We start from the raw sequence: 18,395 nt of genomic DNA, 5'->3' as shown, positions 1-18,395 counted from the left end.
ACGAATGCAAATGCGATACATACTCGGACGTCACAGGAGCCGAGGACAAGTTATTTGATGCAAGGTATTTGTTGCGCATTTGTAAAGTCAAAATTTATATTGCATTTGCATTCGCAAGAAGTATGAACTGAGCTTTGGTGTTTGAGCTCCAGGGTTAGAAGAGGAAAGTACACCAAGGTTGTCGGAACATATTGTTTGAACATAGGGGTGTCAAACATAGGGGTGTAACCGATCTTCAAATTGAAGGAAAACTTGAAGGAAAGACTTTGACCGCCACTTGGCTGTTCATATCTAACCTTTTCAAACACTCCGCAGAATGTTTGTACAATATTAGGGGTAAATGCTTCAAGGTAGGCGCTCTTCATGTTCTTGATGACGGAGTCCATGAGGTAGAGAACTGGAAGCTTTTCTGATGGTTTAGCCTGCATAGGTTAAGAAAAACGGTTAATGACATGTGCACATAATTAATGAAAATAACACAAGCAAGAAAAAAATTTCTGATGTGTATTTGAAACAGTACAAATGGTTTATCAAAATATCTTGCCATATGTTCCGACATAATGGTTAACCCCCTTCTATTTAAATTTTAAGACCATTTCAAGTAATTTGCAATTTGAAAGTATTAAAGGAAAACGTTGCCTCAGATCGGTTGAGTTAGTCTTTGAAAAGCGCTTCTAATCGTTGTTATAAAATGCATATGGTTAGAAAGGTGTTGTAATGATCCACACAAACATGCCTCAAAATTGCCTGGTTTTCCCTTTACCTCGTCGACTAACACGTCAGCCATAAATGGCCGACCCTGTTCGTTCGCATAGTAAAAGGAGAACCACACAATTTCGAGGCAAATTTGTGTGGATCATTGTTTTCTACTTTAAAACATCTTTCCAATCATATGCATTTTATAATAAATGGTTACAAACGCTTTTTATAGACCAACTAGTCTGATCCAAGGCAACATGTTCCTTTAAGCATGGTTCATACTTCCTGCGAAAGCGAAGCGACATCGCATGGCTGTTTTCACACATCTCTACTCTGGCGAACTTGTGGCGACAAAATATTGCATTCGCAGGCAGTATGAATCTGGCTTTAACCACATTTTTCAGTTTTTGCCGAAGACAGACATACAACTTTATGATTGGAAAAAGACAAAAAAAAAAGGAAATAGCAAGGCCCACAAATTTGTGAAGTGTTTCCCAATTTCCTGTAAAGGAATTCGATTGAAATGTGATTACTCAAAAAGGAGCCTTTTCAATTAATTCACTTTTTACTGACCATACAAAAACAAGCCGCCTTGAAATTTACAAATGAATTTAGTTAATTTTTTATTTTTACAAATCTTCTCAATAAAGACCAAAGATGTTAGTAGAAATATCAGTACTTGCCAAAATATACTGGAGCAAGATTTCACTGGCAGAAGCCAGTTTCATTAACTTAAATCAATTCAGAATTGTTCTGATATGGATTCCTAAAAAAACAATTGCAAAAATAATAGGAGTTATGAAAGAGTCAAGACAGAGCCAATGTACAGATTAGAAAGACTTCATTACCAGTGACAGCAAGATGAAAGCATTCCACAAGTACAGTCTTGCATCTTGAAGTGAAGAAAATGTGATCGCATTTCTCATTAAAATGTTTTTAATTGCGACTGCCTGTACTGACGCTTGGCATTCAGCATGCACCCCCACCCCACACGAGTGATTAGTCAATTGATTGTGCTCCTTATGACGTTAAGAAAATTTTCTTCTTTTTCCCCCTCAACCACAAAAAAAAAGCTTGGCTTATATTGAACCTTTCCCTGCAACACAATTTCTGCCAATGTTTTACGGTTGTGCAAATAAATGGGATTTTGTACTCGCTTTTTTGACAATTTGCAAAATCTCTCAAAATATATTGCGAGGTAGGGCAGTTCTTCCTTTTTAAACGGTGCCTTTGGCAAAGTTCTGATCCCCAGAAGAAGTGACATTTAAGATGGAAAAACTACCTATGACGGACTTGCAGTATCATCATCTAAAAGCTCCCAAGAGTTGGCTTTGGAAATCAAACACAAGGGATCCTCTACATGATGAAGAACAAAGCCTCTCAGGAATTGGGCGCTTCCATCAATTTTTCACGATTTAACTTTATTATTACAATTTAGCAAGAATTTTGTATGTGCAAATTTGTTTTCTTTGGATTCAACATAAAAACATATTTGTTGTGAAACATTAAACAAGTTCTAATGTACCCGTGTTATAACACAACATACGGAGAAAGGACCCGAGAACAAAGAAGTTCATGTAATGTTGGGACTTTAAGACACTATGTGGACAAACATGGGTCCTAAGACACTATGTGGACAAACATGGGTCCACACAGTGTTGTTTACAGTGTTGAAGAATAGGATTTTTCTTCAGTGTACAAAAACAAAGGAATGTCCACACAGTGACTGCAACACAGAGCTGTGTGTGTTGACAAGGCATGATATGACAACACGAAAAATTCAAAATAACTATCATGGCAATTGAAAGTTCATGTACATGTACGGGAAAGTTCTGGTGGCAGAACATGTTCTTTGACAATTATTTCAATACTATGTTTAGTGCAGCCATAGAAAGTTTGCAAAAACTAAATCTTTTACGCATTACGCAGGATGAATGCTTACAAATGCATATCATCATGATTTAAAACAAGAAATGATTACATGAACTCTAGGATGAAATTTTTTTTTTTTTTCAGTCGTTTTCTTTTTCAGTTACTTGAGCACTGGAATTACATAAATTTTAATGCATGAACATTATCTTGGTGCAGCATTCAAATTTTATAAAGCATCTCATCTAAATGAAGCTCTTTCATCCAGAAACTTTGTAATTTTTTCATTATGTAATTCCAGCACTACAAGTTCTCTGTTCTGAAATGATTCGACAACCAAAGAATTAATTTGAAAATCAAGTTAAACCTTTTAACTTCTCTGTTCTAAAAAGATTCGACAACCAAAGAATTAATTTGAAAATCAAGTTAAACCTTTTAACTGAAAAGCAAACCCAAGTTTAATATATCCTCATCTGCATTCTGTATTTAAAATGGTTTTGTTTTTTTATGTGCATGTTGAACCACCTACCAAGAGCTGTATCAACCAATAAAAAACATTAAATAGTCCAGAGTCGAGGTTTGTAAGAAGCGCAGCATCAAATCCCCAACATGGTAGCATTCTGCAATCCAAAAGCCGCTAGTTGCCTTTGCCAGCTGACACAAGTTGCCAAATCATCCCTCTTCAGTTATGTTTCCAAAACAGCCTTATCTTCACTTCAGCTTAGAGTACAGGTACATGAACACGGTCAGTCGGTCACCCATCTCATCTGATGAACTTGGGGAGTCTCCGTTTAGATGGTTCACTTTCGCTCGTAGAGTTGTAGACACGCGATTCCAAAAAGCAGCTCTTTTTAAGTTTAAAGTGATATTTGTTTTTATCACTGATGAGCCAGTTATTTTAAGTTTCGAGTTCTTAAATAGTTATTTATGTTTTGGAAGTGCCTCGATATTTGACAAATAATGTGGACTACAAAACAGAAACAAACATGTGAAATAAAAACGGACAAAAGCACACACATCCAGGACTGTATCGGATCAAGGAACTACTAACAATTTCAAAACTTCATTCGTTTTTGTTTTCATTTATTGAACTTCAGCTCAAATTGCTTAATAGTATTTTCCACACAAAGGTTCCTTTAGATAATATCCTGGACATGTTACTGTTGAGATGACACAGACAAACAATAAACAAAGACAAACTGACTAATCCACATTACTTAACATGGCACACTATCTTTATCAAGTCCGCTTTTGTAGTTTTCTTACAGTTCATATGAATAGTGTGATAAAAATCTGCAGAGAGGATAAATTATTTAACATCACAATGAAACCGCATTCAGTGCAGATAAAAATTTTAAAAACATCTTTTCGCGATTATATGCTTAATATTTATTTTAAAAACTTCTATATAATCTAGTTTCACCTAAAGACAATATCATTGTAAAAAAAGCGACAGAAAGAGTTTTTGTGTTGATGTAAAAACTACAACACAGTTAAATAAAGGCAAGACTGCCATAACACGAACAGCATTGTGACAGTAATCATTATGCAACAGAACAACCAATAATTACAGTTTCGCTTACTCTCGATAATAGCCAGGTACTACTGACCCTCAAGGCCACCGTACTACTACTAATTCAAAAGTAGCCTTTTAAAACACACGTCATTATCACACCCACAAACTTGAAACACCTTGCACATAAGCAAGACGGGTGAATCCATTCAACGTCGTGTTTACAAAAGCCTACTATAATTTCTTTCTGTCTTAAAGCAAGTCCGACTTGACAAAAAACACCTCAGTAACACATGATCCAGAAACATTTACTTTATTCACTCAAGAAATAGGTGGATAAAATATGACATGGTATGTAAATGCTCGTTCTTCCCTTCCCTCTATGGTAGAATATTAACAAAGACAGATCAAGGATCAGAAATCTTTCAGAATCCAACGGCAGCTTACAAGCCCTGTGAGTAAATAAATAGCACATGTACTTTATAACAAGGCCAAGCGTGTATAGTTAAGAAAAATCTGCTGTTGGGTTTTGATGAACTTGAGGGCTTCACACTTACTTCACAGCTATCCAAATTGTTTGTATGATGTTAATTACTGTAAAACATTTGTGGTTAACCATTTGAAAGAATCTAATAATGATGCTTTGGCTTTGAATAATTTTCCCCTCAAAAGCAAAACAGAATAGCATGTTTGTTCCTCCAACAGTTTTAACATGTTTTAGATGTTCTAACTTCACAATAAAAAATTTAACAAGTCACTTTGATGCAAATGTTTCAATGATGGAAACAAGGAAATTCTAGTGTGAATTGAACAAGGATATTTCAGCTTTTAAGCTTTCCCTTGCCTTTTGGTTATTTGACTCAACTAGAAAATGAATTATGAAAGCTAACTTTCCTTGAAAATTAAAATGACAAGAACTTTGATTATACACAATCTGCAGAGTGATTGGACTTAAAATTAGAACTTTTTATTTAGTATTTTCAAGATTCAAATTCAGACAATAACCTTGATTTTTCTTGAGCGGGTTAATATTCGAAATAAGCAATAATTACCAGTGAGCTAGACAACCATTCAAAACCAAACCAATCAGGATGTCATGTGCTTCTATCAATCAATGCAAACTGACGATATTAAGGGACCATTCAGAGCAATCATTGCTCAAAATTATCTTCTTTAAAAAAAAAGTTCCATCCCAATTTTATATCTTGTGTTCCATCGAAATTCAATTTTAGTTAAATTAATGTTCTTCAGGCTCAGGATTTTGTTGGCTCTTCCCGACTTTGGGCATGAGACTTTGCACTTGAGTTTGGCTGGCCATCAAAACAAAGTTGACCAACAATAGACAGTCAGTGACAGTCAGGAATGACAGATTATCTGGATGGAAGAGACCACTGGGTTTTTCCAGTTACGGTTTTGTTAACAAATTTTTTAATTAATTTCTGCATCTTTTGATCAATCCATCCCCAATTTGTTTAGAGAAACAACACAGATTATTCTGAATGGCCTGTACATAAAATGATCGAACAAAAGCCACGAAATAGCAAAATAACTGCTCTCTTCGCTGTGTGAATAGTATGATGGCCCATAAAAGGCATAACAACAAATAATCAAAAAGGCTAACCACATTACTATTTGTTCTTACAGTTTAGTTAGTGAAAATCTTCAGTCACATTAAAGTGGAAGATAATAATTAATGGAAGCTTTTGAGTTAATTTCTTTTTTTTTAGATATCCCTTCCTCAAAAATGTTGTCCACTGTCTGAACTAACTACGATACGAGTTGCATCGTGGAGTTTTGATAATCATTTTTTTTTTTTCAAAAAAGGTTCACTTAAATTTTTTCAAAAATTAACATGGCAATAAGGTTTATCGCGCTTCAGAAATGCACTGCATTGTGGGAAGGAATATGGGGCGATTACTATGCAGTTTGTACGACTCGCGCATGCAACGCCTATACCTTTGTGTGCGTTCAACAGCGCCCTCTCTTGATATTTTGCTATTCGCGATAAACCTTATGGCATGATGGCTTTGATTCCAAAACTCATGCAGTATGCACAAACCGGAAAACCAAATGTCATTGGGTTTTTTTCAAAATAAATTTGGTGGATATCAACATGAACAAACTAACCTCCACAATTTCAAAGCCAAAAGAAGTTGCAGAACAAGCAAGATCAAGAAGGTCGTGAAAAAGGAGGGCGCCCTCATTTTCTTTTGTGACAAAATCTCTCGCCGCCATATTGACCCCATTTTCCTCATCGTTACAAAACAAAAGCCCAACATTTTAAAACTAAATTGGCAGGAGATACAAGACTTAATATATACAGAAAATAATACATATTTAAAGTGATGTTGATGTAGACATTATCTATTAAAATAAAATAACCTTCTGTAGCCTGGCTTCGATGACTTCAACGATTTGTGGGGCGTATTTCACATTCTCTTCGGCCAACATCGTCAACATATTGATGAGCGGTTTGCTGTTAAACGTAAGGTCGGACAACGAGGCCTCGTATTCTTTCTTTACCGTCTCTGCCATGTTGAAACTTGCAGACCACCTACCACGATGAATCAAGATGCTAATAGACAGAAATTCGGCGGGGTTTGAGGCAAAAATGTACTAAAATTCAACAAAATATGGGATGTGCTCGGTGGTTTTACCGACGGCCACCGCACGCCACAGCCCCTCAAAAATGGCGAATACGCACTCCCGCCGTGACTTGCGTGACGCACTAAGGAGCTTTTGAATTAAGTACAAGACATGTGATTGGATAGATTTGTTTGACCATTTTTCTATCAGTAAAACAATCTTACTTTTTAAAAATATTTTAATAAAACTTTTGCGACAGTTTAGCTTTTATTGATAAAACGTTCACCTTTTTTCTAGATTAAAATGAACTTTTCACGAACAATATGTGACCAAATACACCAATTTAAATGAAATTCTGTTCAAAGTGTATGACCAATCACAAGCTCCGTGACATCCAATCATTTAAACCTTGATACCGTTCGTTATGTATATCACGTGATGATGAGGTCACTTTTTCCAGGAGGTGGATAGATTACAACTTCCGGTTACCACTACGTACTCTGATTGACAGCCGTGTTTTGAGAAAGGGAAGGGTAGTGTCTAGAAAAGCGTTCAGTCCGTAATGTCTGTTCCTTCTTTTGTTGGCCGTTGAGAGTTAGATTAGACACAAAGGGTGAAGTTGCTTGACATTGTAAATGCCCTGTTCTTTTGTATACAAATCATTGTATTGTCTCCAGTCAGAAACACACGAGCTCCAGTAACTGCATGTCATGATGGTGGGTTCCTTCTTTTTTTGTAATCAATTTGTTTTGTGCATGGCTAGTGTACGCGTGCGTGCCGTGTGTGGTTTTATCGTTTATGGTTTTGTAGGGTGCTTGATGTTGCCGCCAGTCAACTTTGTCAACAAATCAGACCATATCACATCAGACTTATTACAATTTCAATTCAATTCACTTTATTTCCAAAGTTTATGATTCTTTTTCATTCCAGTCCATTGTAAATCTTTTGTATTTTGAGGTTGGGTTTGGTTGGGGGAATAGAATTGATCGTTTTCATGTATTATTTATAATTGTCCAAAACAATTGATTGTATTTGTAATGAAACTGAACTGAACACGCTGAACTGAATAAAAGGTGTGGTTGTCAGGGGTCAGACTCAGCAGAATCAGATGGACAATATATAAACAAATTTAAAAAAATCATACATCAAGCAGACCAGCAGATGCACTGAACCAGGCATAGGCAGATAGGTTTATCGCGAATAGCAAAATACCAAGGGAGGGCGCTGTTGAACCCACACAAAGGTATAGGCATTGCGTGCGCAAGTCGTAGAAACTGCTTAGAAACCGCCCCATATTCTTTCCCACAACGCATTGCGGTTCTGAATCGCGATAAACCTTATGGAGCAAAAAACTACTTAAAGCCCTTACAGTTACATGGACCATAGTGACTGTTTCATGGTGTTTTTTTTACTGTTGACAACAATCAAACATGTCCAATGCCAACATGGTCAAAATTATAATGAAATTTATTTGTACAACCACCATCGTATTGTACAACATGTATTTGCACGAGATGGAAATCAAACCATATCAATGATTTCGGCCTCTATTACTAGTCTATTCCTTTTTTTGAAACTCATTTGGAGCCACAAATCAGAAAAAGACCATTAAAATAAATTGTTAATTTAGTATTAATTTTATTCTTTTGGGGGGATAACTAGAATTGAGTTAGCCCCATTTGTGTGGCCAGGATTCAGCTAGCCTTGGCGACACAAGTGGGGCTAGAATTGTGTTAGTGGTAGTTCAAACAAAAATCATCAGGTCCTTTGATATTGGGAGCAATTCCACTGGGACTACTTTTACTATTAACCAAAGATTATAGAGCGTCGAAGGCGCAATATGCAGAACTCGGGCTGAAATGTGAAATCCCACTTGACAACAATAGATCAGTGCAGACAATGACCATTCTTAGAAATGGGAAACAAAACATTCACTTCCTGAAATGGCGTCCATGCGTACGTATTTCACGTTCCAACAATAGATAGGACTTCAGTTCCGCATCTTTCGCCTACGCCGCTCTTAATTCTTTGCTACTAGCTACGTATTATTGGTTGAAATTCTCTCCAATTTATATGTTTGGCTACTCCAGTGGCAGTGTGCATCAACATATTACTACATGTATGACCTTTTATGCGTCTTGGGCCTGGAATTTCATCTTTCTTTTTGGGAAGCCAAGAACATTTTCGTTTCCCAAAGTCTCCCAAAATATGCTTGTAAGCATATTTTTGGTGTGATTGGTTATTTTCGCTATTAAGTAGCTCTATGAAATGGGGCCAAGGGAAGCAGAGGCCATGGCTCGCCACCCGTCAGCTGTGTCATTAAAAATCTTTCTTTTTTTCTCTTTTTTCGAACTTGCAATTAAAACAAAGACAAAATAAAAACGTGACTTATTAATTATAACCAGTAACAATAATTTACACTTACACTTACAATTTGATGAGAAATGGTAGGCTATGCCTTTAAATACCCGACATCTTTCCAATGTCTATCGAGCTCGTTTTTGAAGGCATTTGTTGAATGTTGATTTTGCTCCAATCAAATACTTTGGGAGTTTGTTCCACTGGTTTATGGACCGATCCGGCCTGTCAATCAAACTGTGCGCGTTCACCCATTTGACCAATCACAGCAATGATTGTGGTCGGACAAACTCGGTCATGCGTGCGCGTATATTTGGCACGCGCAGCAGAATCGTGCAGAATGTCATTGGGAGTGCTCGTACACGTGTCTTGCTCACGTGCGCTGTGGGCGGAGCTTAGTGGAAAGCCGGAACGGTCCATTACTCTCTGCGAAAAGTAGTCAGATCTGCACTTCAGTGACTTGTCTAGTCTTCATTTAAACAGCTTCAACCTGTGTCCTCTTGTATCTGTCTCAGCTAGTTGGAAGAAGTGGCTTGCTTGTGTCCTTTCAAAACCTTTCAGAATTTAACAATAACAATAATTTTGATCAATTGTTTTTTCTTGTAGGAGTGACAGACTTTCCTGGATCTGAAAGGATCCGTTATTAAATCCATTTTACATTACAGAGGACACTGAAGATCATCGCTATGGAGGATTATAAGTACCTTTTTAAGGTAGTTCTAATCGGAAATGCAGGTGTAGGAAAGACATGTTTGGTGAGACGATTTACACAGGTAATTACAAATTACTTAAGGATTTAAGATCTTAAACTGTTTTAAGAATTGTAACACAAAGATTTAACATAAGGCAGTATTTACAAAAAGCAAAGCACTTGTAATATCAGACTCCTAAAATGAATTTAGTTTCAAAATTTCTGTAAAATTTAATCTTTGCAAAACTTTTTTTATTTGGGGGGGGGGTTCCCTTTTTAAAAATGATTTTCTGATTTGAAAGCAGTTGCAAGGGGCTTCATCTCCACACCAAGAGGAAACTGTTATCAATTTTTCAAGCTTTTTCATTTTCATACTTTCTCGCCGCTGATAATATGCTAAATTGCCATTTTCACTGAAACGTCATCGATTTGTATGCCTCTAATAGTTAGTTATAATTGGTTTGTTAAAATCCAGTCCTGATACTTCATGGGGGCAACTAAGGTGATTGCCTCCATGTCCCCTGGTCACCATTCTAATAGTTAGTTATACTTGGTTTGTTAAAATCCAGTCCTGATACTTCATGGGGGCAACTAAGGCGATTGCCTCCATGTCCCCTGGTCATTACCTTGGTGCCCTTAAAATGCTCTAAAGTAGAAATTTACAATTTCCTTATAGGGTGCCCTTATACCAAAGAGAAAATGCCTAACTTGGTGCCCTTGCCCTTTCAAAAACGAGGCATACATGCCTGAAAATCTGCTTATAGCATCCTCAAGGCCGAGTCACACTGCAGCAATAACGAAAACGACAACGATCATGTCGCAAAGAGAATGCATTCTAGTAAGTCAAGTAAGGAATGGGACTATAATTGTGGACAAAGAGTCAGAATTCTTTAGGTTATTGTTCCTAGGCAGCCAGTCTATGTGGTTGATAAAAAACAGGAGCGATTTACAAAATTAAAAGAAAGCTGTTTAAGTCTCTCTATGAGGGGTGGAACACTAAGAAATACTGAATACTCTGTACTGAATATTAACTTTGATTTGTGTTCTTTTTCTTTGGTGTAGGGTTTATTCCCACCGGGTCAGGGTGCTACTATTGGTGTTGATTTCATGATCAAGACAGTAGAGATTGGTGGTGAAAAGGTTAAGGTAAGACACTGATTGAAAGGGACAAGGGCCCAATTTCATGGCTCTGCTTACCGTAAGCACAGAATCGACGCTTAGGGAAGCAGGGAATTTTGTGCTTACGGCAAGCGTGTTTCACGGGTTAGCGGCGAATTTTGACTTCTGCGCGTGCGTACTCCGTGTTACTATGCATTCTACGCTTACAATTCGGCGCTTGCACGTAAGCGGGGAATCGTGATCGTAAGCACAGAATTCGGCGGTAAGCAGAGCCATGAAATTGGGCCAAGATCGTGTTTCCGATTTCCACTCGCCCATTCAGTCACCAACCCACTATCAGGCCTGTATGCTTTGTTTTTGAAAGAGTAATTAAGGACACCAAGTTATAAATTTTCTATGAGGAAATTGTAAAATTCTACTGGAGCATTTCAAGGGCACTAAGGCAATGACCAGGGGGCACAGAGGCAATCGCCTTCATTACCTTTGTGAAGTATCAGGCTTGCCCTATACTCTCCCACAGTGCTTGTATAGACATATCACAAGATCAAATAATAATGACAGCAGGGCTGTATGCTTCGTTTTTGGAAGGGCACCAAGGCATTTTCGTCTTGGTAAAGGGCACCCTATGATGAAATTGCAAATTTGTACTGGAGCATTTCAAGGGCACCTAGGCAATGACCAGGGGACACGGAGGCAATCGCCTTCGTTGCCTCCGTGAAGTATTGGGCCTGTGACAGGGGACCAGTTGCTCTTTGACTTGATGCTTCTTTTGCAGAAGACCATACATGAGGGGGCATGTAGAGTGAATTGGCAAACCCCACAGGACTAATTAAAATGTGGTAGATTCTGCCACATTTTAATGAACCAATTCCAGGGGTTATAAGGCATGCTGGGAACAAGTGGCGAGGGGAGTTTGTTCACCCCTGGGAACTATGTTGCGCTTGGGTGCATGTAGAATGCACAGCTTACTAGCCCGGTGGGTTACTTTACAAAAAGCATAAACACAGGACATGACTATTAGGCCACATAACAAAAAAATTGTTGATCGTCCTTTTTTTCGCGGTTGGGGGAGGGAGGTTTTTAAAAAAAAAATTTAAAGTTTTGTTTTGTGTGTTTTTGATGTTTTCAATAGTGTTTTTGATGTTTTCAATAGTGTTGTCAAACAACTAAGCACAGTGTAGCCCAAGTAAATATTTGAAGAATTGTTCTTGCTTTGCCAACATGAATAAAGACCCTCTTTGAAAATTTGTTTAATCTTTTCAAACCTGTACATTTTAAAAAAAATATCAGCTGAAAAATCTATGCAGTAAAAGTATAAAGAGATATCCAGACATGGAAAAGAAAAAAACACAGAACATGACTATTAGGCCACATAACAAAAAAATTGTTGATCGCCCTTTTTTTCGCGGTTGGGGAGGGAGGTTTTTAAAAAAAAAATTTAAGTTTTGTTTTGTGTGTTTTTGATGTTTTCAATAGTGTTTTTGATGTTTTCAATAGTGTTGTCAAACAACTAAGCACAGTGTAGCCCAAGTAAATATTTGAAGAATTGTTCTTGCTTTGCCAACATGAATAAAGACCCTCTTTGAAAAGTTGTTTAATCTTTTCAAACCTGTACATTTTACAAAAAATATCAGCTGAAAAATCTGTGCAGTAAAAGTATAAAGAGATATCCAGACATGGAAAAGAAAAAAATGGGGTCGGGGGTTTTCGAATGGTCGGGCGGGGACGATCAAAAAATTTTTTTTATGTGGCCTTATTATGAAATGTTTATCATTTTTACCCTTTAGCTTCAGATTTGGGACACAGCAGGCCAGGAAAGATTCCGCTCAATCACACAGAGTTACTATCACAGCGCAGACGCTCTCGTTCTAGTCTTCGATGTTACTTCTACAGAGAGCTTCAATGCATTACCTAGCTGGCTCAAGGAGGTCGAGCAGTATGCTAGCCCAAAAGTCATTTCTGTTTTAGTCGGTAAGTGATTATAAGATTTAATTTTGGTTATATTTGTTGATTGTTCATTTGTTGATTATTCACTAAGCACCAATAACAGAAAATAGAAAATGAGAAGAAATTTACAGTTTTAGATGAGGGAGGAAAACCCAAAACCATGTCCACATACAAGGCTCCGGTCTGGGGTGGGATTCAAACCTGGGTCCCACAGGTGAAAGGCAGGGGAAAGAAACACTGAGCACAACCTCATCCACTGAGGCAACCTCATCCCCTTTGTCGGATAATGGCTAAAATTAGCAGGATTAAAAGAAGCTAACCTTGATATCGTTTTGTTTGAATTTGATTGAAAAATTACTTATAGCGCTAACTGAAGTGATGATCAAAATATTTTCATGATCAAGTCTTGTCAGAGTACAAACATTTTGGTGTTGAGCCACCATAGCATGCAAAAATGTGACCATCCACCACCAATGGGCAGTAAAATCGCACTCGCACATTGCAGAGCCTATTAAATTTTTTGTGATTCAAGAAATCTTTGAGAAATCTGAATAAAAAAGTAGGTGGCTTTGAGAAATCATAACTTCGTCAAGAAAAGTCTGATTTAAATGTGGATGGTATCATTTTAAAGCCGATTACACACTCTCTCCAAAAATGCATTAAGCCCATACCAGTAAAAGTGTCAACTTTACAGCCCATTGGTGGTGGATGGTCACAAATAGACAAAGACCGGCAAGAGTTCCTATCTAACCTGAGAAATTTGCTAAGTAAATGTTGATTCTTTGCTTACAGTAAGCAAAGCCATGACGTTTGTACTGCAGGCCTGATTTTCACGATTGCCTCGTCCTTGCCTCCTGGTCATTTCCTTGGTGCCCGTGAAATGCCCAAGTGGAAATTTACATTTTTCTCATAGAGTGCCCTTTACCAAGAAGAAAATGCCTTGGTGCCCTTGCCCTTTTCTAAAACGAAGCATACAGGACTGCACTGTCCTGCAACTTTTTACAGATGTACTTAATGTCAGATCAAACATTACCTTTCTTTCGCAGGTAACAAGATCGACCTTGCTGCAGATCGTGAGGTCACCAATGAAGAGGCCGACACATTTGCCGACACCCACGACATGCGCCTCCTAGAAACCTCCGCCAAAGAGTCTGACAACGTTGACAAATTATTTATGGACATTGCCGTTGAACTGACAAACAACGTTCGGAATTCGGATATCAAGAGTACGCTATTGGAGGATCCAATTCGTGACCATAGCAGCGTGTCGTTCTGTTGCCGATAGTGATGACGATGCTCAATGCTCAGCAGTGTTGTCATGGGATATGTACATCAATGATTGCGCCTATACGAGAAAAAACATCTGAGTGAGTTACTGCATTTAGCTTACTTAGGGACTTTGTAAGATATGTCAACGTTCATCCGCTGAACTAAATTATCCAAAGAAACTTTTTTTTTAACCCTCCTGGTCACTCAAAATCATATACAGTGATTTTGAATAACCAACCCCAAAAAAGTGTAAGGATCATGTCACACGAGGCAATTTACATGCAACCACTTCCAGGCAATCTCCATGAAGAAAAGGCATTCACATTTGAATAATCTCATATTTCAAGACATTGTTTGAAAAATAACTCATGTGGTACCAAAGTGGTCCTGTTGCATGCACTGCATTTGGTTGCCTCCAAGTTGCCTGTAAAAGTTGCATGGTCCTTAGTCTGCAATGATATCATGTGGTGAATGAATCTACACAGTGGACACATGCACACAGATAGTTCTTTGCATGGTTGTGCCATCATACACAACCTGCCGTCAATTTCCCCAAACTCTTCATTAATCTTAGGACTTAAGACGAGTTAAGTTCCATAAGTATACACACATTGAACCCATCGTAGGTTGGATGGATTGCTCACCCTAACTCAAGATAGAACTAATCCTAGCCTTTCGTGAAATCAACTGCTGTGTTTTTCCGTTAAATCTCCTCAAATGTTTGGTCAATGCACTGGAGAATGCCACCAAGAGTAGAAGGGTGAAATGTATTGTTATGTACTGTACATACCAATCAGTATGACATACAAGGTCTTCAACCAATTTCGCAGCGCTGCTTAATGGTAAGCAAATTTCTGTGTTAACTGTGGCAGAATCAAATTGCTTAAGCGTAAGCGTAAGCGTATCACAGGTCAGCAAAAACATAAGGCCAGCTTGCCTGATCACTATGGATCTGCATTGTTACATTGTTGTTTTTTTTCATACAGTAAGGACTGGAAGATTAGCATGCCTTTTCATGTGCTTACGGTTATAATCGGCTATTAAAGGGAAACTTGCACAGTAAAAACAAAAATCGGCTGTTAAGCCGCTCTCTATGACATATGTTGACTCCTACAGACTTATGCATTCTACCATTGAATGATTTGATCTTGTATAGTATAGCAAAATGCTACACAAAATGTATCAGTTGCTACACAAAGTTCATTTGCTACTCAATTAACATTCAGTGTGCACACAACATGATCGGTCTAAATATTTTGCTATGCAAACTTGCTTGACGAAATCGTTCCCTAAATATTTATAAAGTTATACTCTGCATTTAGTGATGTATGGTGCAAGTGTCCATCTTTCGATGTCTGTACACAATGATATAAATGTATATATTTCTATCCATCAGTATGTTACCTCTGCATAAGGACGCTGAATGTTAACGACAGCGGCTTTTTTCGTCAGTGTTTCAAATATTATAAGTTATCACACAAGCGCGAGTTGAATACGGAAAAATATAGCGCGTCTGCTTACAATATCCAACTCAGCTTCCGGCCTCGTTGGATATGGGACGCAGACGTGCTATATTTTCCGTATTTCCACGAGTGCGCGTGTGATAACGTATTTATCTTCAAGCAAACTTGGCGCGTAACCATAGAACACACAAGACGCTGGTAGTGATATTAGCCAAGCAATATAGGTTTTTATCACCACTCCATTCTGCGAATCTGATTGGAGGATTAGCGCGTACTTGAAGGTAAACAGTAAAAGTGCTTTCATGGTAGTAGTCAGGGCCCAATTTTATAAAGAAAAAAGATCTCAGAAAGAAAAATTGTGCTTAGCAGAAACAGGTTACCAGCCAACATTTCATAACATTGTTGCGACTGGTGCCCCATTCAAAGAAATCTACCTACATGTACATGTAGCTAAGCAATATTTCCTGAAACAGCTTCATGAAATTTGGCCTTGATGTACACTGTACATAGTACATGTAAGAGTTCACTTTGAGACGATCCCACAGAAGTAGTTTTTGTAGAGTTATTTCATGCAATTCATCCAACTGAATTGTTGTAGAGTGTAGTTAATTACCCGAATATGAGGGTTTAAAGCCAGTAGTCTAGGGAAATAGGGAAAAGCATTAACGTGGTGTCATAATATGGAAATCTGTCAATTGCCATATGGGGGAAACAGAATCTCCAGGACAGAATCTCCTGCCACACAGGCAAGTCTGCTGCCACCAAGAGTCCAGAAATGTTTCCCAATCTGGGAAAATTCCTCCGACTGTTCCCTTCATTTAATAATATGCAGCATTGATTAATTATTGGAATTAGTCACAATGACGAGGCTATTGTTAGAAAGTCAATTCTACCAGTTATCAAAAATTACTATGCTTTAAAAAGCAAGAAAGTCAATTTTACCATTATAAAAAATTTGAAAAGTAACCTTTGTAAAATGTATTTAAGATTACATAATCAGTTGTTTACTTCAGTGGAATTTTATTAGACTATGTGCAATAAGTGCATTAATATGCCCTTTAATGACCTGAAATAGGAAAAGTCAAATTGAATCTTGCCAAGATAAAGTATATTTATTTGTTAATTCAGTAGTTCAGTACAGTATACGTGCAATCCTTGCGAGAATAACCGCTCTTTTTCCAAAGGAAAAGGAAATATAGAAGAGTTTAGTTACTAAGCAAGCATTTTTATTTTGCAATATGATTTATAAGTCAAATAACTTAGAGATTGGGTTTTCATATCTAATCAGAGGTATCACAGCTGGCTTGTGTGTAAAGCGCTCGACTCTTAAACAGGCCCCGGTCATACGAGTAGAGTTGTTTATTAGTTCTCTCCTAACCAACAGGGGCTTTTCTGTAGACCCTCTGGTTTTCCTCTCTCGGGAAAATGTTAACACAAGGGCAATCTCAGGCTTTGCTGGTTGATGTGGCTGGCTGTTTGAGGCATCCTTGCATGCCTGCAGATCGAACACATTGTAGCCACACCCTTTGCAATAGACCGATACATTAGGCTCCGCCCACGACGCACGTGTGAGCAAGAAAATGTGGGCCTCTCCAATGCCTTTCTGCACAACTCTGCCGCTTGCACCAAGCATACACGCACACACTTCGGACTTTATTTGTCAGACCTTCGTTGCAATGGGGCGGAGCTTAAAGGTTGGTCTATTCAGCTTCTCAGCTGCGAGTAAGGATGTTTAGCATCCACCTCTATGAGTATGTTGAGCCGCTAGCTATGTCGTTAAGTACCATGATTAAAGGAAAACTTACATGGGGTATGTTGCTGTTACTTTTCCATGGTCTTGAGTTCTTCAACTGGTAAAGTAAGCATTTCTAAGCAGTGCTGGACCAGGGGGTTGAGCTGCTTGACAAGAATCCCATTCTCCTTTTAGACGTTGGAAGGGACAGTCCTCCATTAGATGGTCAGCTTTTTGCAGCTGTCCATATTTCCCTCTTTATAGAGTTATATATAAGAACTAGAGGGCGCACTCAGGATGCTGCATGCACAAACGCGACGGGACCGCAAGGAGGCACGCGTGCAATTTTGTACGCACGTTGATTACGAAGTACACGTTGGAGTTTGTGCTTTATAACGCTACACGATGCTGTTTTTGTCAACTTAGAAAATGGCGGCATGCACGCATGCCGGGCGCGTATATAGGCCAGTGCGCCCTCTAGTTCTTAAATATAACTATGCTCTGTACCTACATGTATCTCAATATATTTTGGAAACTCTGATAGACCCCATTCGTTAGTAATTCTTAATTAGACAGCTATCATGATGACAAGGGAATTGTTGGATGTAGCCCGCTTGTATTTATTTATAAACATTGCAAAAAATATGTGAGTTACTGTACTTCTTAATCGAAGTCATGGAGAGTGCACATGGTGAATGTACTGTGCTGTGACAAAGTTAATGGTTGCAACATGGAGTAGAAACCTTCCTCCATGGTTGCAACAAAGTGGTTGTGACAAAGTGAATAGACCATATGCACATGACGTCATTTCAGTAGGGTGCCCTCACCTAGAGGTCAAAAGGACGCTGCTCATTTGCCAATACTGTGCGCCGCACGTACATATCTGTGGTTTACTTGGTTTTGTTTAATCATTAAAAAAAAGTGAATTTGTTTTTTTAACGTTATGTTTGTGATACTTTTATTTAATAGCAAGTGCAATATTTTGGTTACTTTAGTTCGCAATAGAGATGGTTTTTTTAATGTCAGCATTTTACTCATTATCAGTATAGTTTTGTATGGTGTATTTTATTCATATAATTTAAGAGAGTGCATCATGATGAATCATGATTCCGAATCTGTTTTTGTATTATATGCATGTTGCTGATTTTA

At 38.0% G+C, this 18,395-nt stretch overlaps 2 protein-coding genes across 2 annotated transcripts in view; one reads left to right on the top strand and one right to left on the bottom strand.

The window, feature by feature from the left end:
* Window positions 1-6,754, bottom strand: part of LOC117293273 (pre-mRNA cleavage complex 2 protein Pcf11-like) — a 28,263-nt gene extending 21,509 nt beyond the window's left edge. Inside the window, exons 1-2 of the mRNA XM_033775508.1 lie at window positions 6,464-6,754; window positions 297-422 (exon numbers count right to left, since the gene is read on the bottom strand). Of these exons, the coding sequence (XP_033631399.1) occupies window positions 297-422; window positions 6,464-6,616 (279 nt within the window). The 5' untranslated portion in view covers window positions 6,617-6,754. The remainder of the gene's footprint in view (window positions 1-296; window positions 423-6,463) is intronic.
* A 311-nt stretch (window positions 6,755-7,065) lies between these two features.
* On the top strand, window positions 7,066-14,384 carry LOC117293272 (ras-related protein Rab-30-like). The gene is made up of 5 exons (XM_033775506.1): window positions 7,066-7,383; window positions 9,632-9,798; window positions 10,779-10,862; window positions 12,623-12,806; window positions 13,829-14,384. Exons 2-5 carry the CDS (start codon window positions 9,712-9,714, stop codon window positions 14,065-14,067), a joined length of 594 nt encoding a protein of 197 aa, XP_033631397.1. The 5' UTR covers window positions 7,066-7,383; window positions 9,632-9,711; the 3' UTR covers window positions 14,068-14,384.
* Window positions 14,385-18,395: the final 4,011 nt, after the last annotated feature.

Source organism: Asterias rubens, chromosome 8 (genome assembly GCF_902459465.1).
Source record: "Asterias rubens chromosome 8, eAstRub1.3, whole genome shotgun sequence".
Lineage (NCBI taxonomy): Eukaryota > Metazoa > Echinodermata > Asteroidea > Forcipulatida > Asteriidae > Asterias > Asterias rubens.
This window is presented reverse-complemented; position numbering and strand designations above follow the sequence as displayed.

Excerpts from the sequence above, each read along its gene's own strand:
- LOC117293272 (XM_033775506.1), top strand. The coding sequence starts at position 9,712 with ATGGAGGATTATAAGTACCTTTTTAAGGTAGTTCTAATCGGAAATGCA. Across the intron at positions 9,799-10,778 it reads TGGTGAGACGATTTACACAG|GGTTTATTCCCACCGGGTCA; the intron begins GTAATTACAAAT and ends TCTTTGGTGTAG. Across the intron at positions 12,807-13,828 it reads AGTCATTTCTGTTTTAGTCG|GTAACAAGATCGACCTTGCT; the intron begins GTAAGTGATTAT and ends TTTCTTTCGCAG.